The 25,401-nt window shown below is 41.1% G+C and overlaps 1 protein-coding gene across 9 annotated transcripts in view; it reads right to left on the minus strand.

The window, feature by feature from the left end:
- Nucleotides 1–327: 327 nt before the first annotated feature.
- The window catches only part of LOC124299490 (protein pangolin, isoforms A/H/I/S), a 132,132-nt gene continuing 107,058 nt past the window's right edge, over nucleotides 328–25,401 (minus strand). For 5 of the 9 annotated variants that reach the window (XM_046752737.1, XM_046752726.1, XM_046752717.1 and 2 more), the window contains 9 exons: nucleotides 22,973–23,195; nucleotides 17,266–17,356; nucleotides 15,951–16,046; nucleotides 15,596–15,733; nucleotides 12,300–12,382; nucleotides 12,052–12,182; nucleotides 11,188–11,353; nucleotides 8,148–8,217; nucleotides 328–4,368 (listed from right to left, as the gene is read on the minus strand). In XM_046752737.1, the coding sequence (XP_046608693.1) occupies nucleotides 3,927–4,368; nucleotides 8,148–8,217; nucleotides 11,188–11,353; nucleotides 12,052–12,182; nucleotides 12,300–12,382; nucleotides 15,596–15,733; nucleotides 15,951–16,046; nucleotides 17,266–17,356; nucleotides 22,973–23,195 (1,440 nt within the window). In that variant the 3' untranslated portion in view covers nucleotides 328–3,926. Of the gene's footprint in view, nucleotides 4,369–8,147; nucleotides 8,218–11,187; nucleotides 11,354–12,051; nucleotides 12,183–12,299; nucleotides 12,383–12,494; nucleotides 13,650–15,595; nucleotides 15,734–15,950; nucleotides 16,047–17,265; nucleotides 17,357–22,972; nucleotides 23,196–25,401 lie in introns of those variants that run through there. The other 4 variants (XM_046752756.1, XM_046752777.1, XM_046752767.1 and 1 more) reach the window with 4 other exon arrangements.

A 25,401-nucleotide genomic window follows, 5' to 3' on the forward strand; every position in this document is an offset into this window, starting at 1 on the left:
TTGTCAAACGCAATATTATATAATCTGAAGCCACGATGATGTTGGATCAGTATTAACAAGATACACCTCTCCAACACTATGTTAGACAATGCGGTTTTCGTCTCGGCGATATTTCAACTCGCAATTCTTATATTTCTTATATACGATACTAGAGCATGACCTCTGGTTTGAGATATTGAAGTGTGCACTCCTTCTGCCTTTCCAAGTTATCTCTACAAATAATTGGCAATAATTATCACCCCGAAAAAGGAAAAAAAACAAAAAAAAAAAAAAACTAAATCAACGGAAAAGTATTTGAAAGAGATTTTAAATCATTCATTTTGTATCTATTGTTAGGATTTACTTATTTTTATTGCTATTATTATTTTATTTTTGTAACAAAAGCTCAGAAAATTGCACACCTCAAGAATACATACGGCATCGGCCGACAGATGATGCCATTGGATCAAAATAATTATTGTAAAAATATCTATTATTCATATATAATGTTGGCATGATGTTCTTATGGCACGTTTAGAATATTATTCTCGATGTTTACGTGGTCTCGCAGCAACGTATACATGTTAATCATTATTACAAACATTGGATTCAGTCAAGAATTTCCACGATTTTTTTTTTTGTTTCGTTCGTTAGCTTAGATACATCTATGAATCGTTTTCTATTGTGTACAGTGTGATATACAAGTTTTTCGTCCCTCTTTTTTTTACTTAATAATTCCTCCATTGCACTTTCCCATCTTGACAATAAATGCACCTTAAAATATATATCATGTATGTATGTACACAAGCAGCTATTTGTATAAACATAGATATTCACTCAAACAATTGTGTAAAATCTCTATTGCATTCTGTTCACTTTTTGCTCCCCTCCTTTTATTCTTTTCACATTCGCGGTGATGGGAAAAAATTCAAGTTGCACCAAAAACTGTGCAAAAAAAAAAAAAATCAACGATTAATGATTACGTAACGAATTTTTATTAAAGGAGGCTATTATTTTTTAAATATATTTAACCTTGGGTTTTCTTTTCTTTTCCTTCATATACTACAGTACAGTAGAGGCTCGCGAAATGAAGTATGGAACATGTTTTTGCTTTGTAACACAAATTTGAAATACAAAGAGAAAACTGTTTATTGTAAGATTATTAATAATTAACAAATGTGAAAGGTTTTTCCTGAGCTACAAACATGAAAAAGTACAATACTTCATCTTCAGTAGTACATATGTAGACCCAGGGATATAAATGCAGCAAATGATAAATACGGCCATGATTTGGTTATGAAGAATAAAACGGAGAAGATTAATCAACAAGATGAAGGAAATGGTCTAAATAGTCGACATACAATCAACAGAAAAACATTTTCTCGATGTTAGTACTTCAGAAGAGTAAAATTGAAAAACATAAGAATGCGTCATATGATTGGCGGAAGATGATCGGTGGAGCAACCCTTTCATTGGTCGAAATTCGTACGAGCTCTATCAGTACTGTATAGGTAAATAATAATTACTTATTGCACTCTTAAAAGAATTCAAATTTAACATTTATAATGTACAAACTGTCATTAAAATTCTATCAAGAAGAACGAAACAGAATAATATTTCACGGACGATGTGGATCAAGGTGTCAGAGATATATAATGTAACTGTATATATAAATTTGCATAAGACCTAGAACTGAAATTTTAAGATTTAAAAACTACTAACGTATGTATAAAGTTATTGAAAATCTGGAACTGAACGTTTTTACATGATTGTACGTGTAACAATGATGTAATAATTTTATAACTTTCATTCAAGCTCCACACAATCTACAAATAAAGTACTATACCAAATAAATCGAACGTTTAAAATATATTCTAAACATCATAACATAAAATCATCTTACAATGTATTTCGTTAATAATTGTTGAAAACAAATTTTTTTTTCCTCTTCGAACTCGTTTGAAATTAAATCAAAAAAATATGGTAGAGTGTATCGTTGATATCATAAAATATTTCTTGTATTATCTTTCGTGTAAGAATGTAAAGGCCTTGAGAATCCCAAGATGAAATGTTTGTATCTCCAATCTTTCGGTAAAAAAGAAAATATCTCCCTGACACCTCTGTATGTGAGAAATGTTCATTGCTCTGCCGGATGAAGATAAAAAACAAAAAATCCCTCTTACCCTTGTACAATGTCAGTGACACTTGAGGGAAAGAAAAAGTTTAAAGAAAATAAAAGATAGAAAAGAAACGTTACAGAAGTGACTTTCCAAATCTTCAATACAGATGAAATCTTTAAATAACGAAACATTACGAACGAAAGAGGTACATTTGTTGATAATTCAAGACAATCTCACAATTTTCGTTTAGGAAAGTTTCGTATTATTTGAAAATAGCCGAGACCTTGTATCGCAAAGCTAGCAAAAAGCGGAATAATTACTGTATCATCAGATGATTCTATTAAGAATTAGAATGAAAAGAAGTTCTGAATTAATACAAAAAATCACCGATTGGTTAGATAAATTGTCAATATTCATCTAAGTATGGCCCATAATATTATGCTACGGAGATCCACGGATAGATTTGGTGAACAAAACGGGTAAATTTGACAAAACCCAGAGAGAGAGAGAGAGACAGAGAGAAATTAAAAAAAAAAAAATACTTACAACATTGGTAAGACATCTGCCAATTATATAGCTATTATCGTCAAGTTGAAGGGGGATGGGAGATGGTAAGAAAGGGGGTGATTGATATTCTAAAAACAGCCTTAAATTAACGACTTCGCACTAAAGAGATCTTATGCTAATTAATCAATTGTATAGACTTTTAAAAAAATAACAAATTACATACAGAAGATAGATATTTTGACACAATGACGTTGAATAAATGAATGATAAACGCTATTTACTTAATTAATTAATTATTTTCTTCTTTTATCTATGTGTTTTCTCTTGTGATATAATTATTTATAGAATATAGTACCTGGCACAGGAACATGACATGTCAGTCATTGGCATCACAACGTAACAAGGACTACGAGCTGCAGTATACGCACTTCACACTACACTTCAAGTCTTTCATCATCAATGCAGTTGAATATCGAGCGATTAACTACAGCCAGACACTTGGTCCTGAGTATTTCTGCATCATTTTCATCATTACATTGTTCATATGTGTGTGTTTGGTTGTTTAGACACTGTCTTTACAAGTGGATATTTGCAAAAGGCTGGATAATTATAAGTGTTTCAAAACTATATTGGACACATATTTCCAAATAATTATTCGTCATCATGTTTTTTTCCAACTTACTACTCATTTACTTTGAAATGTTCAAAAATATTGGGTAAAAGTGAAGTCAGAGCTGAGTAGAAACGAAATATTTTACAGACGAAATTTTGCGACAAACAAGAAGTGAAATTTTCTAATTCAGAGGCTGAAAGGAAAAACGGACTGGATCGATTAGTACTTTTTCATTTCTAGCATACCAGAAGTTCAATTTAATTTTTAGACTGCCAGTGATTTTAATGTATATTCAAATAACCGACGTTTATATTTATTTGACTATAGCTTAGCCAGTATACGGTATACTGGCCAAGAGGCGGCGTAAATGTTAACACCACCTCCTCTCTTCCTTGTAAATTGAATTTTTGCAAAATCAACACATTATTGCGCCGCCCGAATGAAAAGAATATTTTCAATGCATTATTTTTAAACTGGTTCGTCAAATGACTTCATTTTTTCGACTTATTCATGCTTTTCCAATCCATCTCTTTGACCATTAGCAAAAGCAAGAAGGTAAACGCGGAAAGCAAAGAAATCGTAAGTGTTTTAAGGAAAAAAACAAGCTAGTTTCAAACGTTACGATTATCCAGCCTTTCTGAACTTAAACGTAGTTGAACCCCGATGACACCGAATATTATAGTTTTGTCACTTGGGGCTGCCCAGGGCTACGTGACACTGATAGCAGGATTAGATGGGCCCGAGGGGGCAGGTCCCACATCACTTTTTATACACTGTCCTGTCAGTTGGTTCACACTGAGCGGATTGTTGATGTCATGGGGATTGGTGCCAACCGGGTTCCGATGAGGAGGCGCTGGCTGAGCTTGAATCTGAGGCAGAGGCGGAGGAGGCACCGGAGGCGTTAAGGGACACGGACACGGGCTGGCTAAGCTCGAAGGCGAAGGCAATACCAGCGACGGGCTGGCCAGACTAGAAAGAGCCGAAAGTCCTCCGGGACTGCTCAGCGACTCATCTTCTTCAGGAGTGCCCGCTTCCCCTACGCTGCCCAGGTTGTCCTCCGAATGATCGTCATCTCCGTCCCCATCTCCGTCACCGTCGCCATCGCCATCTCCTCCCTCCCCCATATACCTGATACATTTCTTCTTACGTCTGGAATGAATGAGGGACTGGTTACTCATCGAATAGTTGATTTTTTCCAGTTAACAACTAATATTGTATACGTAAGTTTGAAATATATGAATATTCATATTACATAATTAAAATAAAACATCATGCTCACTCGTCGTTGTTATAAAAACTGGTATTACATGTGAAATTTGACATTACAAGATACTATATATGTATAAGATGCTCTCTGCTAACAAAAGGATATAGAAAAGTTTCAGTTCCCTTTGTATCCAATTGTTATGCACGTATAATATTTTTGTATATACACACATACATACATATATATGTTGCTTTCCTCTTAAATTTGTAATACAAGCTTTGTATGTAATTGAACACACGTCGCAGAAAATGTCATGCTCAAAAGTTAAAAATCGAACAAGCATAACGTATAAAATACACATTAAAGAAAAAATTAATCGAAGGAACGAATCAGCCTGCAATAAGTTTGGTCGCGTATCAAAGATAATTTTGCTGTAAGGTATGTGACTGATATTTCATGAAGTGCCAATTGGCAAACTGAGCATTCTGAAACTTTTATTGTCATTGTTTTATTTTATCCTCTGTCCATTTATTGCAGACTACAAGTTTTGTTGAAAAAAATATTACAGGATTGGCGTATATCAATGAATTGGATTATTTGGGTAAATATTTTGCATAGCAAAGCAATAAACTACCGTCAAAGTGAGATCTATTTGTCAACTTAAAAAATGGGAGATGTGACGATTGTGGGAGAGGATAAGTTTTTGTGATAGATCAAAAACCCAAGTGGCTATGATTTGTAAATAGGACTGATTTGTTCTTAAAAATTCAATCTGTGCAATAAACTTTTCTCTTCTCAATAAAGGGAATCAAAAGATTCAAAAGAAGGATTAATGACATGAAGACAATAGACTTACTATAGCGGTTTCTTATCTTTGCCATGCATACTTAACAATAAGAACTGAAACAAAAGAAATACTACTGCAAATTTTCAAGGCATGTTAAGTGAAAGCAGGAATCGAACCTGCCGGTATTTCAGCACTCCAGTCGAGACATTTACCGCTCTGCCATTGGCTCTCATTATTTACCTCTTAGCTAAATTTATTAGTTATTATTATTGGAAAACGATTATATAGTTGAAATATCGTAGAATACATATAATAGTTGTTACACACACATTGAACGTGAAAAACTGAGTATTACCTAGGCATATGGATAGTATGGCACACAAGTTCCACGTGACTGTAATTATTGCATGAATATTCAAAACAATACGCACGCTATATTAAAATTAAGAAAATTAAGTAAAGGAAAAAAAAATATATTATTAGAGACTAAATACACATATGTATACAACACAACATTTGTAATTATATATGAATTGCCATGCTAAATTAGAATTATAAATCTATATCAACGACTTGAACCGAAACTGTTATAATATATTATACAGATTATAGCCATGCTAAGGGTGACATCGAATAATGTGTAACGAAAGAAGGACAAAATAATAACAATAATAAGCTGTAAAGAGCCACAACAATGAGAAACAATGCGAGCATTAGGACTTTACTCTGCCGCTCACTATGTTATCAGCTCTGCCTTTCAGACATCTTTTCTTCACTTTCTTCAGTTTATCATCATAAACTCCAAATCGAGACAAATTGATATTAATTATCCTTGAATTTTTTCAAATCTTCAACCGACGGCATTACGACTGAAATAACTATGAAGACTCGATACTCTGTTCAATGCTTAAGATTGATGTAGTAATGAAATTACTAAGTCCCAACTGCAAACATTAGCAAATTTCATAGTCACGGGTGACTCTAATTTTGCATGTCCTACGCCGGGAGAGGAAGCTGAATTTGAATTTAGTGTGAATGAAGGCAAGTTTGAAAGCTGATGAACAAAGTAAGTGCTAGTTAGCCCATAGGTTTAAGTCGGGACTGACCACTGTTTAAGAAGAAGTGTTGCAGTAGAAGGGAGGCGATAGGCTTGACTAGAGATTAACATAAGTGGGTTCCTGCTGAGGCGAGGAGGCATTGGAGGCGGTATTAGTGTTTGAGGGGGCGGAAGATACCCCGACTGTACCACCGCCGCCTCCAGCCCCGACCCCGGCCCCTGCGCTACTTCCCACACCATGATGTATTATGCTCGCGTGGATGCCCATCCCTGCTCCATGCTCCACTGGGCTGCCAAAACCAACCACCAGCCATTAAAGGGGCGCTCGTTCAACATCTTAATCCCACGTGTTAAACTTCATACCATTTTCATCACGCATACACAATTACTAAATTTATCCAAATGTTCGTCGGATACACTGAGTCACATTTTTGTTTTAATTTTTGCTCTTTTCAAACAGTCTATCAACGAACACAGGTAAATTATTTCACTAATCAGAAAATATGTCTCCCAAGTATCAATTTACAAACGTTCCTTTCGCCTTCTTTCAAAGTCAAAACTCATAGTGTAATCAGCATACAATGTTGACAATGTTATCGTAAAAGTACCACTTCTCGATATCTAACAACGTCTCTCATACCTTATAATAATCTACTGACCAGAAAGGAATTTTGTATGATTTTGTTCAATTAGGGCTAATTCATCGTTCGTGTACAATCAAAAACGATAAAATTTTGGAGAAGTTCAAGCTGAAACATCTCAATTTTACAAGTGCATTGAAATTCATTGCATAAACTGTTTATTTCTACAGTAATGATGCGTCGAAATTTTTCTCACTTCACGTACAGCGTATACAAGGGGGGACGTTTATCAAGTTAAAAGAAAACAAAAAAAATAACTAATTGCAGATGTTCGCTAGTTCAAAGGATGTTGAAAAATTATAAAACTACGTGCAGATTGTGTTAATCAAGTATCACATAAATTATCACAATATTGTTGTGTTTGGAAAAGATTCGTTGTCATCATAAATGCAATAATGGGATTGATTTCGCCCCTTTAATGAGGTACACATGACATTCACAAACCCAGTCGTAGGAGTTAGGGGCATTTGTTGGGATATTCTATAGTACAGAAGTTAGTGGAGCTAGACAGGTGGTATGATCGCAATACTACTGTGTGGATTCTAGAAGAGTTATTTACAAGCAGCATAGGTACTATATCATAAATAGTCCATCACTGGATAAAAAAATGCATTCGTACGTTGGAAGACACATTTTCTGACAATCTTTTCATTGCCACTTCTTTTTTGTTCGTAATTATTAAAATTATTCGTATAAGTATAGAGTATACGAAATGCAAAGGCTATCGATTGTACGGTTTTCTTGATAGTAACATGGAAAGGGTCAAGGAAAAATGTTATTTCTGTCAAACGTAATTATATTGCAATCATATTGTCACCTTACGATAAAAACCTGTATCTTTGTTAGACTCGTTAAATAAATACGATGTTTCACAATCGAGTATTTACAGTTATACAGAGACTATGTGTTGAATTACGTAGTATACAAGTATTTTAAAATGACCATCGACAGTAGGTGCAACGATATAATTTCAAGGTGCTCGCAGTTAGAAGCTTTCCAAAAAAGTCAAATGTTAACTATACAAGTTACAACATTCCAAAAGCTCTCCTTTACCCTTTTCCATTAAATTATATTTATATATACACACATGAATCAACTAACGAGTGTAGTCAAGGCTGAAATTCAGTGAAGATTCATCATCATCACCATCATCTTTAGCTTTAGAAACCATAAACACCACGCACCTATATTAGTAGTATGACTAAATATAATAAAGTAATAGTACGAAAGACGTACCTGCAAGGTTTACACCATTGACTTTGTTGGTCTAGTCCGTACCTGGCACGACATTTCTTCATGTTATTACCTGAGGATTGATAAATAAGATTTTAGCACAAGGTCTAGAAATTATAAAAATTAAACAACAGGCATATTCACTAAGTTTGTTATCAAGGAAAAAAAATATATATAATTAGGAACTTTTGCAGTGATATTGTGGCCTGATCGATACAAACGAAAATAGACGGAAAAAGCTCTGAAGAATTTTTATGCACATTAGTCTTGGATAGACAAACTACCGATTGCTAAAAATGCAAAAATAGAAAATGCAATTAACTACCGCAAAACAAAAGATCATCACGCGGATAGAATTCATTTCTTAAGCAAAAGAACGTCAGCGGAAATCCCTCGATGAGATGCTAAACACATGTTATATTGATATTGTAACGTTGGCTCTCCAAAATAGAACCAAATTGTGATGAAATCTTATAGCACGTACGATACTTCAGTAGAGAAAAAAAAAACCTGTGTACATTGTGTATATCCATCCAAGAGTTTGTCTATTTCTAATTACATCTTGGTCATGGGTGCTTTGTTATTTAAATCTTTCATGAATCAAGTACATCTTCTACGTATTGATAATATGGAGTGCATTCAATTCTATAAGATACATTGGTATCACTTAGTGGAAAAATTTAAGGACAACTGATTTTGTTAAAATGTTATTATACTTTGCTTGGGATAAAGAGTAATTGGCAAATTTTAAAGCTACTGGGAATTATTGTCCCAGTGATAGAATGGTAAGAAATTTGAAAATAAATGAAATGCAGTACTTGAAATTTAGGCAACTCGTACTCGGCAACATAAATTGATACGTTGCAATGAAATTATTATGTTGCAAGCTCTACGATCAGGTACGTTAAAAGAATTCCTAAGCAAGCGATAATAATATATGATAAGTATGTCATGCAACACTTTTAAGAGCATAAAAAGACAAGATAACTACATTTTCTGTTTCGGCAAGTGCGTCACAAGCTTTAGGCATTAAACTGAATAAATATATAAATATATATATATATATGTATTTATATTTATATATATATATATAGATACTTAAGCTTGTAGGCGTTTAAAACGAATTAAAATGGATTTCAGGTACTTGGATATGTAATTAGAAATAATAACAAAAAATTAAGGATCAGGCAACATTGAAACGATCAAAGGAAAAAAAATGTATAATTGAAATTGAACAGGAGAAAAATGACTTGTGAGAAAAATTAAACATTTAGGATTGTCTGATTGCGGAGTATAAGGTCCCTGTAAAAATGCAAGATGGCCAGCGTCCCCAAAGTTGTATACGTAATCAACATGTATATATATATATCCATGTATAAATATATATCCATGAATTTATACATTATATAAAAATATTTTGTGTATATAAATTTACACATATATATACATAAATGTGTGCATATGTATTCGTTGATATACGTATACACATACATACGTATACATTATGTAATATATGATATTGACCCAAAACCCCGAAATGGGGGAAACATGCAACATAATGTAGTATGATAGTAATAATGATAATAATTTTAATAATAATCATAATAATAATAATAATAATAATAATAATAATCATAATCATATAGTATGTAATAATATATGTAATAATGGGGGGATTGTAAGAATGTGTGGAGTGAGGCATGTGGGTACCTCCAGGATCACTGTTTGTGTCTTGTTTGCGCTTCCTCTTCTTAGTTCGGTTGGTATTTGCGCGGGAAGACCAGTCAGGGTAAAGCTGCATGTGCAACTGTCTCTCCCGTCGTGCCAACTCATAATACTTGGCCTGTTCCTCTCGCCCTAGCGCGTGCCACTACCGAGAGAGAACCAAACACTTTTGTAATATTGTACAAGAACCGTGTCTAAACAATTATTTAGGTAATGTCATCAAGGAAATATCTATGCTACTGCCGCCACCCTGTATATTGTTGCTGTTGCAATTTACTCAAGTTAGAGATCATGTAGGACAGAATCATCTATATTCAATATTTCAGTAACATTGGGGTCCCTACTTTCCGTTTAAAGTGCTAGAAGAACAGCCTAGTTGCCCCCCTCGGTTGCACCGCTTTAGTTTATCATCCGATCGGTACCTATAATTACAGGGTGTCTGATAGGGGTTTCGAAGTGGTTCAAAAGAATTCATAACTTATCAACAAATTTCATTACTAACGTTACACGGGTCATTTTGTTGCAAACAACGTTAACTGTGGATATTCCATTATTATGTCGAGGAAAAATTTAGAGAGTAAAACTCTTTCTGATAATATTGATCAAGGAAATTCAACGACGACGAAGATACCTCTGAAAAGTAACAAGGACAGATCAGAGGTGCAAAGTAGATTGTGAGAAAAGATATTATAATTATTATCATTGAAGCGGATAAAAACAGATAGAAATGAAACAAGAATAATTTAACAAATAGGTACACATTCATTGAGAGACAAAAAAAATGCAGAACTAGAATACTCCACACTGTGTAACATGTGATGCGTAATTACACCATGTGTTACAGGTATGATGCAAATTTACAATTCGTACCGGTGTTTAAATCCACAGAAAACATATTCGACCAACGGCGTAGCCGGTAAGGTAATGAAATATAGTAAAAACAAAATATGAAACGAAAAAAAAAAAAAAAAGCAAGGAAACAACAGTGATTAATTTGATGAGGAGTGAATTCGACGCTACACCCTTTACTAGACCTACCTACCAGACATCCTGTACAGACTTTGAGACGAATACCGCTTTAGGGAGTTGGCCAGATAATGCATATTCGCAAAGTCCGTTTCTGCTGCCACATTCCACAATCCCCACAGACAATCCAAAAATAGCAATTTGCTCAGAGAATTATACAGAATTATTAAAATAAATGAAAAAACAAAAAAACGCACAAAGACTTTGATCGTTTCAATCAATCAACCAATAGGTAGTATTAATTATTATAATGATTAATAGGGCCTGCTGTTCTAGCACTGGAAAGTGGTACCTCCGGTGGGATCTGCGGAGCGCTCTTTCTTCCTCTTCTTCTTCTTGCTTCCATATCCGTAGTTATCCCTCGCGCTCCAGCCAGGGTAGCGCTGTTGGTGAAGATGGCGCTCCTGTCTGGCAGCCTCATAATACCTCGCCTGCTCCTCCCGACTTAGCGAGTGCCACTGCGTATCATATCCCCTTTTTGTTATCTTCTCTACTCCATTTTTTTTTTTATTCTAATGTTTCGTTTCTGCTGCTTTATTTTATTTTTTTTTTTTTGTCACAAACTCTTTAGTACCGTTTTCTGTTCACGTACGGCATCAAAACACAAAATAATATTTTCCTCCCACCCAAGTTTTCCGTCGTACGTGTACGTGATACATAATATTCATTCCATAGATCCCACCTACAATGCTCTATATGTATATTATTGATTGAATGAAAATAGTATTTAGTAGTATATAGTTTACAAATTGTGTACGGGTGTACAAAATACAAAAATAGAAAAAAAAAAATCAAGTGTTACGATAGACAAAGAGAGAGGCATGCAAACCTGGAGTATATGTATACAACTATGTTACTGTTATTCATATGGTTTGTCGTATCGAGATTTTGAGATCGACGTTCAATTATTTTTGCTGGGAATATTTAGGCGTTGGCGAAAAAATAAAAACTATCTCTGGTACGGTGAAACAAAATCTCGACTCTCAATTCCAATTGACTGTCTTGTGGTATACGAACGCACATCGTGAGATCTGAGGAATAAACTGATAGATCTGAGTATTAAAGCGGTCTTTACTGTTACCTCAAATCTCTGACGTGGATTCGGTTGACCGATTTATCAACCAAAAAAAAACCATCATCGTTAATCATTACTCACTCGTCTTCCCAATATTTGATTAATAGCAGCGCTCTCCTTTAACGTACACTCGGCTACAACCTTCGCCCTCATCTCCTTCATGTAGAGCATGAACGCGTTGAGTGGTTTTTTTATATGGGGTTTCTTTTTATCTGATGGTTAGATAAAACAGAGAGAAATTTTTTTAATGACAATAATTCAATCGATTACATAGACATTATTGACGGAAGCGCAACGTGACATAGAAATTTGATTGCAGATTATCTCACCTTGATTATTCTGTTGACCCGTGTCTTGATTTTTTGTGTTATCTGTTGCTAAAGACGTAGAATTTTTCTGATCTATCGTAGACCTGAAATCAAAAACGAAAAGGAAAATAACTAAAACAGACGTGCCATAACACAACTTGAACACAGTATTTGGCACAGTGAACGATACACAGTATCCAAGCACCCAAAATTTACCGTTTAAAATAACTCTGTTTGTTAGTATCGCTCGACAAAGTATCATTTTTCATAGACTGTGACGACGATACAACTGTGGAATTCTGCGTGTTATGCAATCGGTCCGTTATACTAGGTACAGGATTATCGAAGAACGGTTGCGGCATCGACAATGGATTTCTTATAAAATTCTGAGGCCCGGCTGTATTCCAGCTCATGTGTTGCCACATTCTATGTCTCGCCTCGACCATAGCCAGTAGTTGCATAAAATTAGGCTGAGTATTAAAGGAAGATGGAGGTGCAACGTTCCTTGGCAAAGTCATATTAGACATTTGAACTAGACTGCTCATATACAGCGCCGTCAACACTTTATGATCAGTAGTCGGTGAGTTGATGTTCGCTGTCTTTACCGCCTCTTGAAATATTCTCATATTGTCATCGTCGAGTTGCTCTTCGTCACCCTCGGGTTCAGCCTCCTCGACTTCCTCCTCCTTAGCCGCTGCTCTTACTTCTTCGTCGATGACTTTCTCCCTCGTCTTGACACTGTTGTAATTGTTATTTTTAATAAACGAAGATTCGTCGACCCCCTCATACGCTCCACTATCCTTCTTTATCACTAAATTTAATGGCTCTAAACATTCGGGCTCCATATCGCCATATGCAAAATTATAAATTACGTATGTGTGTATCTCCTTTTTATTCTCATTTATACAGGTATGTAATATATACGTATATTCAAACGTCTATTATCGTCAGTGTCTGACAGACGCGTTATTTATTTCTCACTCCATTAAAGACATTTTCTTTACGTTCCGGTCTTCTTCTATTTACTCCCTCTCTTCGTGCGTGTTGATATTCACGTTTCAAGATCGACGTCAAAAATCGCAGCAATGCAATGCGAAACCATACTACACCTAAATATCCATTTACGTAGCACCCCCGGTATTATTGTAACATATACTATATTTTAAGCGTGTATAATAATCACCCCCTTTTCAATATTGCTGCTGGTAATAACTCTCTACTACCTCCTCTTCATCCCCCCCTTCGCCTCGTCAATGACCGCGAACGTACGATTGATTATTTGCTGTATACGAGGACCGTCGTCTCGTTGCACACGGCACACGGTCGTCATTGCAATTCATGGAGCTCTCTCTCTCTCTCTTTCTCTCTTTCTCTCTCTGTCTCTCTCTCTCTCTCTCTCTTTCCCTACGACTACATTGTTGTAGTGGTGTATAGTACCCTATCAATGTATAATTCGCGCAAGGGGGTGAAAATGGCATTTTTTTTTGGCGGGACGCGGGCGGCGCTACAGTCGCCCGACGCAAAACAACCACTACCGTTACCATCCACCACCCTTCTTCAAGCGCCGACGCGCGAATTTACCCGACGACTGCTACTACTACTACTACTACACGACGACGACTCATTATTTATTACATTCTCATCTCGGTTCAAAAATCACCTCACCCTTTCTCTCCGTTAACTCAATCCCGATCCTAATAATACAACCTACTTTCCCGTGCCGCGAGAACCAGAACGATGACGACGACGCTTGACGATTTACAAAACCAGATTTTCATTGTTATTGTTAACCCTCTGGTTATCATTATTGTTACTGTTATTGTTGTTTTTATCATTATCGATAACTATTCAGTCGGCGGGGGTTTTACGACGATCCCGTTGAAGTTTCTAAGAGTTTATCGATCGGCACCCGCAGCAAGTTTAACCATACTTTAGGACATGAAGAGGATTTGTAGCTGCAAACTCTTTTCAATTTTGGGTATCTAAAATTCTACGTAAATCAATGCTGAATAGGTCTGCGCTACAGTTGCAATCACGGCAAAATTTCTTTACTCTCCCCGGTTGTCGGCCGTTATTTAGATGTCAGTTAGTTTTTTATCCCCCCCCCCCCCTCAACAAATCTGTTTCCTTATCTTACAATTAGTCTCTTTTCTTTTGAAAGATTCTTTACTCTCCCCGGTTGTCAATGTTTATTTAGAGGTAAGCAAGTTTTTTTTTTCCTATTTCGTCATCAAATCCTCCTCCTTATCTCACTATTTTCATTTGGGGAACCATGCATCCGGCGCGGGTCATACAGAATGCAGCGTCAGGTTATATCGGAGAGATCCGCAAGTAAAATTATGCAGGGGAAACCAGGTACTAATGTAAATTAGAAATCTGTTAAGAGGGTAGTAATGATCAATAAACGCGACCCCCCCCCCCCCCCCCTCCTTTCCGCCCCAAAGTCGTCTATTGCAGCGCAGACGCCCTGTGTGCCTATACATAGGTACATAGGTACACACGTAAATACATACACACGCAGCAGCACTACCCCCCTGATGCCCGATCCGCGAATCTGTCTCTTTTCATTCCTACCTACGACCCCCTCTCTGTCTGTCCATCTGCCTCTGTATGTGCGTTTAATGTCGCCCCGTCTCTCTTTTTCCGTAACGTGCGCGCGTTACTCAACTCTCAAAACCGTTCAGCGTTAACGCGGTGTGGCTGTGGCTGTGGCGGTGGCGGTGGCGACGTCAACGACGAACCTCTGTCTCTGCTAGGTTGACGGAGGAGGGGTGGCTTCGAATGATGTAAGGGTAGTTTTGAGGGAGGTGCTACCCCCGGTGGATACCCGCGAAACTATTTTACCCATTGCACAACCGCTACAGGGACCACCACCACCGTCTCTCCCCCGATAAATGCCTTATACGAGCTTCCTTATCATTCGTTGATTCATCCTGTCTGAAGGGTATCTTCACGCGATTATCGAAAGAGAGCGTGGTGGTGGTGGTGGTGGTGGTGGTGATGGTCATAGAGGTGGAGGTGGTGGTGGTCACATTTTTTATCGACTATTGAACATCGTACCTATAAGGTACATCCTTTCGAACAGATATCCAATTTTCTCACCATCGTTAATAATAATATTTATTTATTCGTGAGTGCAGACTGTTGATGTGGGGATGAAAAGCACTTCGTCTACGGTTGTATATTATCGAATCTTTGTTACGCGCGATATATTTTATTTTATGTTTAATTATGATCATTGCATCGGCGCAGCAGATGCGTAACAATTAGTCCGTAAATCGTTTGACGGAGGAAGAAAAAACCCGACTAATCCTCACCTGTGATTGTGATCCAAGGTAGAATGGTCCGGCTTCGGGGCAGAAGAGACCAGCGGATGTGAGGCCAACGCGTGTGCGTGCGGACTGAGTCCAGGATGTGGAGGCATGAGGCCGGTTGGTGAAAATCTGTACAGCTCGCTGAAAAATTCACACGGTTATGTTACACACTTGCAATAACTGATCGAACCTAATGAACATACAAAGACTTTACTGCAATCCGGAGCATGATTACTGCGATGCGAATACTTCGATGAAATAAACTAGTCAATGGGTGTTACAGGTATGATGGAATATAAGATGTAAAGAAATTAATTTTCACCCCTCTCTCAACTTCTCTTAGTCTATCGGTACCAACCTTGGTAAGCTTGAACTGGTGATCGGTAATCCCGTTGGATAGGGACTCCGAAATCCAGCGCTGGCAGGAGATATGGGATACATGCTCGGGGTGTGCCTGTAAGATGAATTATTTTTTGTTCTTTATTTTCAGAATCTAACAGTGAAGAAAAACACAGGCGCAAACATATACACACAGAGTTAGAAGAACGAAGACAAAAAGGAATGAAAATTCGAACCGTAAAAAATTAGAACGCGTGAGCGAGGGAAAAAGGACGAGGATAATAGAAAAAGTAAAAGAAAACGGAAAGAGAGCGTAATCGGGCGTGGAAAATCTCAATTTGGGGCGGGTCGGCCAGAAGGCAAATAACGAGCAGGGAAAAAAACCGGAGGCGATGGAAGAGGCCGAGGACCGGCAAAGGGGGCCAGAGACGAGTGAACGAGGGTGTATTTGACCTAATAGACCGGAACCAAGAGGATGACCACCATCGCCACGACCGTCGTTCACCCCACCCGACGTCGACCCTTATTCGCGCCACTTGGGCTCAGATTTTCTTGAGAAACAAGACTAGAATCCGTACAACAACGATCCCATGGGAATTCCACTTCGACGAATTAGCCTCACGCTATATAGAATCGACGGGAGAGCTACACGTGTCTGCTGTTGTAGGTACGTCAAAGACGGTAGTTGAAAAGAACGAAAACCGCCTCCGGCGCACGAGCATACGTTGAAAATGAATACACGTTTAAGAAACTGCTTAAATCTCGGTATCCACATTTACATATTATACGTGAGAAGTTGGGGGGAAGATATGCGATTACAAAGATCCGTGATCCAGAGATGCAAGACTTGAAACACTTTTGATGAAAAATGAATGAAAAAAAAGAACAGGTTGTAACGAAACGCGGTTAATATTATAAAGGAGCCATGTAAAACAACCTAACCATATAGAAGTTGTATGATAATCGGTTACTTCTTGGGTGCTATAATTAGGTTTCATATAGAAAATGATTGCGATCTACTGTTCTCGATAGAAGAAACTTTTGCAAGAATTTTGACCCATTTTAAGAAACGTTAGAACCGATTGTTTATTGCTTTACATCGACATTTTAGCATACAGCTAAAAATCGCAAGAATCCCCATTCTTTTTCGGACAAGTAGCATCTAGTTAGTGGACAACGTTGAAACAACGGGAGGCAAAGAATCCTGACACGATTGAGTGTCACACAAAAAACTCTTACGATGAAATATAACGTCGAGGTTCATTCGAGTCAAGTCAAACTTGAAGAAGCAACACAAAAAGGAATTCTTGTGGTAAATGAACCACTGTACTCACCAGGATGCGGCGACTTGCGTCATTTCCGGGCTGAGCATCGGGTACGAGTATTGGCCAGTCGGAAAGGGGTATATCGGCGCCCTTGCCAGACCTAAAACATGAATCAAAAGATTTTTCTATCGCTCGACGATTTCCGCATGATAATACAATAAAAAAATTATAATTTGGAAAAAAAAGGTGAACGAGAGAGGCGAGAGTTAGTAGTGTAGTAATCAGGGTAAAACATGGATCGTGGACGTTGAGGCGGTCGTGTTGTTTTTGATCAAGCTAATGTCCAACGTGTCACCAGGAGTGGTTTTTCCGATAGACATAACTGAAATAGAAAGACGCGGACAGAGGCATCCAAGGATAGTAGAAACAGGGTAAGGTACGGAAGAACGAGTGTGTGTGACTACAACTGACCGAATAGAAATTTTCATCAGACGATAAAGTCATGATCAGGCTTGGCTTACTCTGCCTCTCCGATTTGATTTCTTTTGTAATATGTTATAGCCGACTAGAAACTAAGCGACGCGTATGTTTTTTGATCTGCCATTATCACTTTAACGGGGTGAAAATGACCCACAAAGATGAGCACCCAACGGGATGATTTCTTGATACGCTTGATGGACTTGAATGGAAACAAAGCTGAAATGTTTTATTACCGAATAGAAGGTTTCATTCGAATCCATTAAGCGTGTCAAAAAATCATCTTGTGGGGTGTCCATCTTTGGGGATCACTTTCACCCCTTTCAAAGTGTTTAATAGCAGATAAGGAAAAAAAATCACGTGTCGCTTAGTTTTTAGTCTACTGTGACATATTACAACAGAAATGAAATCGAAGATATGGTTCCTTGTCCGAAATACCTTGACCAGGGTCTGCTAGGACATCAGTCTGGCCTGATCGAATTGCTACTCGGGTGCAGTCTTGATCGTTACCAATTGCGGAATAATTGTTAATTAATTGCGCGGTACCTTCACGATCAGTGGGCACGTAGTATTTCTACCACGTATAGAGTGTACGGTATACAGCGAAGGGTGTGGCTGGTTGCGGAGTTTGCTCGTCGGTATAAGCTTCACTTTAATGTTTGCTCGTCGAGTAGACGTGTATTTTTATACACCTATGTAATATTCACAACTAAATTCGAGCAATGTATGTACATGTTTTATATTAAACCAACGGACACGTAACATAGTAAATAAAGGTACGCGTACGATACGCCTCGATGGATTTTTTGTTTCTTTTCTTTTTCAAATCTCGTTTTGTCAAAATACGTTGCGAGGGACGTCCGAGCTGTTTACTATCGTAAATGAATTCCGAAATATTTGCCCCGAGGGCTGGACCGCGAAACGTTTATTATAATCTGACGGTCATTTATTTGGAATTGTAATCAGGCTGGTTTACTGGCACCGTTGGTGTTGCTGCGGCATCTTCTTCAAGCACGTGCGTGAAAATGCACCGCAGCACGCGATACGCCGAGTCGGCTTTGCCTGCGCTCTGGAAGGCGTTCGTCCATCCGTCCGTTCGTTCATTCGTCTCAGGATTTCCGACTGCTCGTTAACGAGGCACCAGACACACAGAAAATTGGAAAAAGACCGAGCGAGCGAGCAAACGAACGAACGAACGAACGAACGACTGGAGCCGGCTGAGACCGTAATTACGTCGTTGCCGTTGCGGTCCGAAAAAAAGGAAACAATAAACCCCGCGCCTGCACGACGTCGGTTTTAGTCAAGACCGTGTATTTATTTATTTTTCATTTCATTCCTTTTTTCCCTTTCTCTTCTTCCTTCGTCCAATTGAGTGCGGAAAACGTTTATTATCTAACCACGCGATGATTGAGATTTATCCCGAGGTGTAATCCGACATTCTATACTAACGAAAGGTGAATAAATAGATGGAAACCTAGGGGGATGAATTATAGAAGGGTAGAGCGAAAGATAAATCAATTTTTCAAAGTGGGCGCGACGGGAATTTTTTTAATCTCACGAAGAACGAACCTTTTCAATGTATCTTAATTCATCCGCGACATTGTTGCGTTCATTTAACGCTCGCTAACTTTCACGAAATGATGCTAAAATCCGTTTTTCGTCATCGTACCGAAACCCGTTTGAAACCAGAGTAACATAAAAGGAATAAAAAAAAAAAAATTGAATGGGAAAAACATCACACACCACGCGATCGAGAAGGGCGCGTGCCTTTCGCAAGAAGAACAACGTCGCGCGATTGTAGGGCTCGAATGTATAAAGTAAGTGCGAGGGGGACGCGGATCACCCGAAACGACTGACGATGCTAATAACGCCCAGCAGGTTCGAAACGAACGATCCGGGGCGACCGATACGGCCACGACGCGGTTCTCCGTAATTATCGACGTTGCGACGTAACGAGGAGTCTTTTTCTGACGGAACGACGGATGGACGGACGGACGAACGCGGGGGGGGGGGGGGGGGGGGGGGGGCGAGCTTTTAGCTCCCGATTTTGTAACTGTAAACCGCCCCTCGATACCCGTGGCTCTCCCACACGCCAACACACGCGCACGTGTTGCGTATGTGCGTGTTTAGTTTGAACGCGGAATAAAATACTCAGCTCGACACACGTTCCACGTGCTGCACCACCTACGGGGTTCTAATGACAGACTCCGGTGAACAGGACTCTCTCTACTCCAATTTTCTACCCCTGTAACCCCTGTAGAATATAGCGATGTAGCGAATATAATTTTACCCGGTTAGCTAAAGGTATATTAATTCCGCCGCTCGATCGACTGGACGATTTATCTCTGCAGGATGCGTAGCTTTTTCGGTTCCCGTATTAAGCTTTATTTCCTGATAATCACGCCGTAAGGGTAATATTTTTCGACAATTTTCACAATGTCAAAGTCCAGCAATCGATCATCGACATCGTTCATTTATCGGAATGCCGACAATGAAAGAGGTACGAACACAGCCGGTATTTCCGTTTCCAAATCAGGGTGTAATGCATCCGAGAGGGGTGCATGTACAGTACCGACCGGCTAGATATACCTATAAGGGACTTCGGGTGGTTGTTCGTGAATAAAAGAGTAATTTTCCGGGTGGTGAGACGCCGATAATGGGGTTGCAGACTGCCGAGTCGACTGGAAAATGATTAAGCACACATGACGGAGCTCGCGGACTCGCCAGGATATTGCCGTGCGGCCCCCTTTCCACCCCCCAACCCCGACCCCTCTTCCCCCGATTTCCACTTTCCGCCGCTCCGCCCCCCCCCCCCCCCCCCCTCCACGCCTTCATTCTCCTCGAGTTGCTTCGCCGCGGATAACTGCGGCCAGGCCCAATTCCAATCCCAGAACGAGTCTCCAGCCCCCCCGCAGAATCAATCCTATCTTCAAACCGTACCCTCGTTCCTAACCCGGTCAACGATCTCCCTAACAGCTCTATTCACTCCCGCTATGAAATACTCAAGACCTATATATCCGTGCAAAGAGATTAACGAGCAATTTGGGTTAACCGCAATACTCTCTTTGAGGAAATTTATTACGTAGGAAATCCACAGGGCGTTCGAATCTTGCGAATTTCCTCCTGGATTCCATGTCGTTTTTCTTTCAACTCTGCTAATTTCATGACTCGTGTGAATAACATGGGGTTCAGGGAAAAAGCTAGACAGCTAAAATCCCACGAGGGTCTAGTTCAAGCAGTGCAAGCTGGTACTGGATAGCGTCTCCGCCTCCAAGGTGGTACGAGCTATGCACTAAACCCTAGGTTCAAACCGTGAGAGTCACCCTCGAAAACCGATTCATTAATCAGTCACCACGGTTTGCTAACAAAGCGACTAGCGACGTCGTCGCCCTTATAGAGCCGTTTCAGGGGGTAGGCTGTACCTACACGAAACCAGAGCTATTGGAGCATCAGATGATGATAGCAATGAGCTGTTCCATTGGGTGCGACGATAAGTAGGTATATATCTCTCATTGTCATTTCTCGCAATTATACGATTGACGATGGATAGAGAAATACCAATCCACGTCTGGTTCGTAGGAATGGGTCAAACCATGGTGCGCGGAAACAAGGTGTGCTCTAAACAAAGCCACGACAATTATAATTAAATATAAGTGACGTCATAGTTTTTTTTACACCATTGAGTTTTTTATAACGTGGTTTTTTTTTACACTGGTTCCACTGGCAAGACAAGACATAAGTAAAAATGGAGAAAAATATAATTCTTGCTTGACGCCGTCGATCGGGTTATCCGCGCCGATGGGGGCGGCGAGGGGATGAATCGGGGCGCGGGGCGAAGGCGGCGGCATGAGACGCAGAAGAAGCCCCTTGACCCGGCGCCGAAGGGAGGCATGCCATGCCTGGCTGATTAGCCTAATGGTGAGTTCTCCTCTTATTCTCGTACTCGACGCCAGTTCGCGAGTCAGAAGGGTCTTCCCGAGCTCCAAGCCCCGACCCTCGGACCCCGAGCCGTCCCTGCAGCCTCTCGACAACCCCACAGAAGCTTCTTGGTCGCGTCTCTCGAGCGTCGACTCGACTCGACTTGACTCGAGAGAAATATTCTTCCAATTATTCGCTTAAAAATGTAAATATTTACCCCCACCCGCTACCGGTGCTCCGCGCAACCCAGCTCGACGGATCCACCTGCGAACTCACAGTCACGTCATTCATTTCAAGCCGCTAAATACCGGGTCACCCTCGAAACGGATCCGAGAGCTTCTTATTCCCGATGTACGCGTAATGTACGGAACAAAAATCCTACGTTTGAAGCTGTTGCTGGACACACGAGGGTTCGTTATACCAATACTTATCGAAATTTAGGTTGGTAGATAAGTATTGTAGATACAGGTACATGTATGTAGAGATTTGAAAATAAAAGTACGATTCTATGTAGCCACTGATTCATTATCAATTTCCGTACAACTTACTCGAGGCGTGTGATCCTTCACCCTAATGATGACCTGTAGCCACTTTTCGTTCGAACAATTCACTCTTTCACTATGTTTATAACGATCGAATACAGGTGCGGCTACGTACCTACAAACGTATGATTGATCGCTTGGTGACGATTAATTAACTGCAACACCTAGCTAATGAGGTACAACGGAACAATGCAATTTCAAGTATTTCCATCACCAAATGTATTCGTTATAATAAAAAAAGAGGGAAACTTTACATCGATGCAACGTCACAACTGTCCCTTTTTATCATTTTCATCTTCCCTCCACAAAACATAAGTTCTTTGAACATTTGAGAACAACAAAAGTCTATCGGTATTCCCGACGAAGGATAATTTGAGCTTCATTGGGTTAAAGTGTCCCATTGACAGTCCGTACGGCAACTGTTGTATCAACATCCGATCCGAGTCGACAAATGAATTTCCCCTCTCGAAAACTTTGTCACAGTTGGATATGATAACAAGTTGGTAACTAGTTTATACAGGTTCGAGTGAAAGTTTTGCGGGGAACGTCTCTTAGCATCCTCGTTATACCGAAAGAACGAAGGGAAGAGAATTCGTCTATGAATGGTTCCAGGAAGTGGGATTGCCATCAGGATGTTACGTGACGTAGATGACGCCATTTTGAATCCGTGCAAGCTGATGCGAGTGTGGTATCTCTGTCGGGAGAATTTCAAGGAAAGAGTGGGAGCACCGACCGAGCTGCAAGTGCTTGTGAGTTGCGAGAGGGTGCAGGTGGTGTGACGGCGCGTGTTAGTATGGCTGATTGTGTTCTGGGTGGGTATAGGCGGGGGGGCTGCTGACCTGTGGAGGCTGCTGCGGCAAGGAGTCGTTTCCAGTGCGTGGGGTGTGTGGATGGGCCGTGTGGTGGCCAATACTCACCGGCCGCGGCCGCTTTGCTCACGTCCAGCGTGCCATAGGGTGGAATTCCCATGTGCGCCGGGGGTGGCTGAGACAGGTGATCACCGTTCGGGCAAAAGAAGGGTAGACCACTCGGGTGAGTGCCGGCCAGGCCCATCTTGCTCGCCTGAAACAGAACAGCGGAATGCTAGGTTAGTCGTTGAAAGGGGCAAAAAGATAGTAGTTCGATTAGTTTGTGCCATTATGCACCATGATTCGCATCGACGAGAGCTTGGCGAACCGAAAATATCATTGGCTAAGTATCTTTTCACCGTCTTGTGATCCATTCTCAGAATCAGTATACAACGGCAATTACAATGTATAATTTATTCTACCCCTCGTGATTTCTTATCTTTGGATGATTGACCTGTGAATAAGAGGTTTGAATGGTCCACGGATAATATGGAGGGTATATCGTTATTCAAGGATTCTAAGAAGATGATGAGAGATGAGATTCGAGGAGTGGGTTTTTCAACGAATATTGTTCACCGTCGTTTCGAATCACTGCGTACCGGGGAAAATTGAACTTTGATACGTAGAAACGAACGAACGACTGCAGCAGAGATACAAGCGAGATATTTATCAACCGGGGCGGAATACAGAAGCGACCGAAGAATATTCTCCCTCCCGCTCCTCCTCACAGAGAGCTACTCGTTCAGATTGAAGGACTAATTTTACATTTTTTCCCTCTCTCAGTCCCGTTTTCTCCGCATTGAAAATTCTTTATTCGTATGCCGGTAAGCGTAAAGGCAGTGGGCTAAAATTAGCCGAGCCGATGTTTTTCAATCGAAACGGGAGGGAGGAAGAAGGCTGCGCCCTCCTCGCGCGGTCGAGCGATTGAGACGCGGCTACAGAGAGAAGAGACCGACTGAAGGTGGTCGATGGGTGGAGTGGTTTCGCCCTAATCAACCGGTGCTTACCACGAGGACTGCGGTATCGCGGATTGATCTCACCGCGAGTAAGAGGCCAGGATCAAAGGGCTCGCTCTCCATCCACATAAGAACTCGAGAGAGTAGCGTGGTGGCTTCCTCGGGAGTGCAGGACTCCTCGGAACGGGACGGCGACTCGTCTTCATCCTCAGAATTTTCGCTTCGTTCTTTGTCAAATTTCCGCTCCTCGATACCGGGTTCCGACTCCTCGACGTTGTTCGCCTCGTAGTCAGGCTCAACTTCCTTCTTGACTACGGGCTCGAGGCTTTCCGCGGGCGGTGGAACGTCGTCGAGGACCCAGGCCGCGACATCCGCGTCGTCTACGTCGAGTCCAACGTCGCGAGCGAGACCCCGAAGCTCGTCGAGTAGCATCCGGTCCTCGTTGTGCTCAAGGACGGAGTGTAGCCGCGGAGAAAGCCAAGGCGGTGGACCCGGAGGACCGGAGACGGGGCCGCGAGCGGTTTCCGGTTCACCACGTAGGGCCGACCAGCTCCGCGCGAATGTTTCCGGCCGGACGTTAAGCCAGGCGCGATGCAGCCCGACGAAGGCCTCCTTCAGGGTGAACTTCTTCACGTGTCCGGCGAGCCCGAGCTCCGTGGCCCCCCGTCGAATGTCGAGTATACCGCTGGCCAGCAAACCACCTGCCAGGCGAACTCGAAGCTCGTTCGTGACGAGCCGAGGCTCTAGGACGTCGCCGGGAACGACGACGAGACGAACGAGACCGTCGGAGGTGACGCACTCCGCTTCCGGTGGCAGGTAGTCAGCGCCTTCCGCAACGAGCACGGCTCCGTCGGGATGCATGGCGGCCGCGGCCGGTGCAAACTCGTGGTGAAACCACCAGAGGAAGAGGTCGACGGTCAGCGAACCGCGTCCCCCGCCGGCGTAGACGACTGGCTGAGTGACCATGTTAACCCGCCATAAACACCGCGGTCTCCAGTGCCTCCCCGCTACCAGGAGTCGCGTTCGATGTCGGCCCTCCTGGTCCGCTGCGCCGACGACCCAGACTCTCTCTCCCCGTGGCGAACGCCGTCCGGGCAGAGCCTTCCAGTCGACGTGACACACGTGCGCGATGTAGACGCGTCCGGGGTCGAATTCTTTCAAGGTCGAGCGGAGTGTTTCAAGGATGCCCGGTGGGCTGGGGGCGGCGGAGGCGGAGCCGGAGCCGGAACCGCCGGGGGACTGGGATGACTCGTCTTGGTTAGGTTCGGGGGGTTCCGGTTCCGGCAGGCCGTGCCGCTCCTGCCACTTCCGGATCCAATCCGGGGTTATCGAGTCGACGAGCTCGCGCGTCGCTCCGGCGATTCGCGCTATGCCGAGCGCCTTCCGGCGCAGACGATCCGGTCCAGGCACCCCCGTGGTGGTAGTCGTCGTCGTCGTCGGCGTCGTCGAGGTCGGGGAGTCGGA

The sequence above is a fragment of the Neodiprion virginianus genome, chromosome 1 (assembly GCF_021901495.1).
Source record: "Neodiprion virginianus isolate iyNeoVirg1 chromosome 1, iyNeoVirg1.1, whole genome shotgun sequence".
NCBI classification, from domain to species: Eukaryota; Metazoa; Arthropoda; class Insecta; order Hymenoptera; family Diprionidae; genus Neodiprion; species Neodiprion virginianus.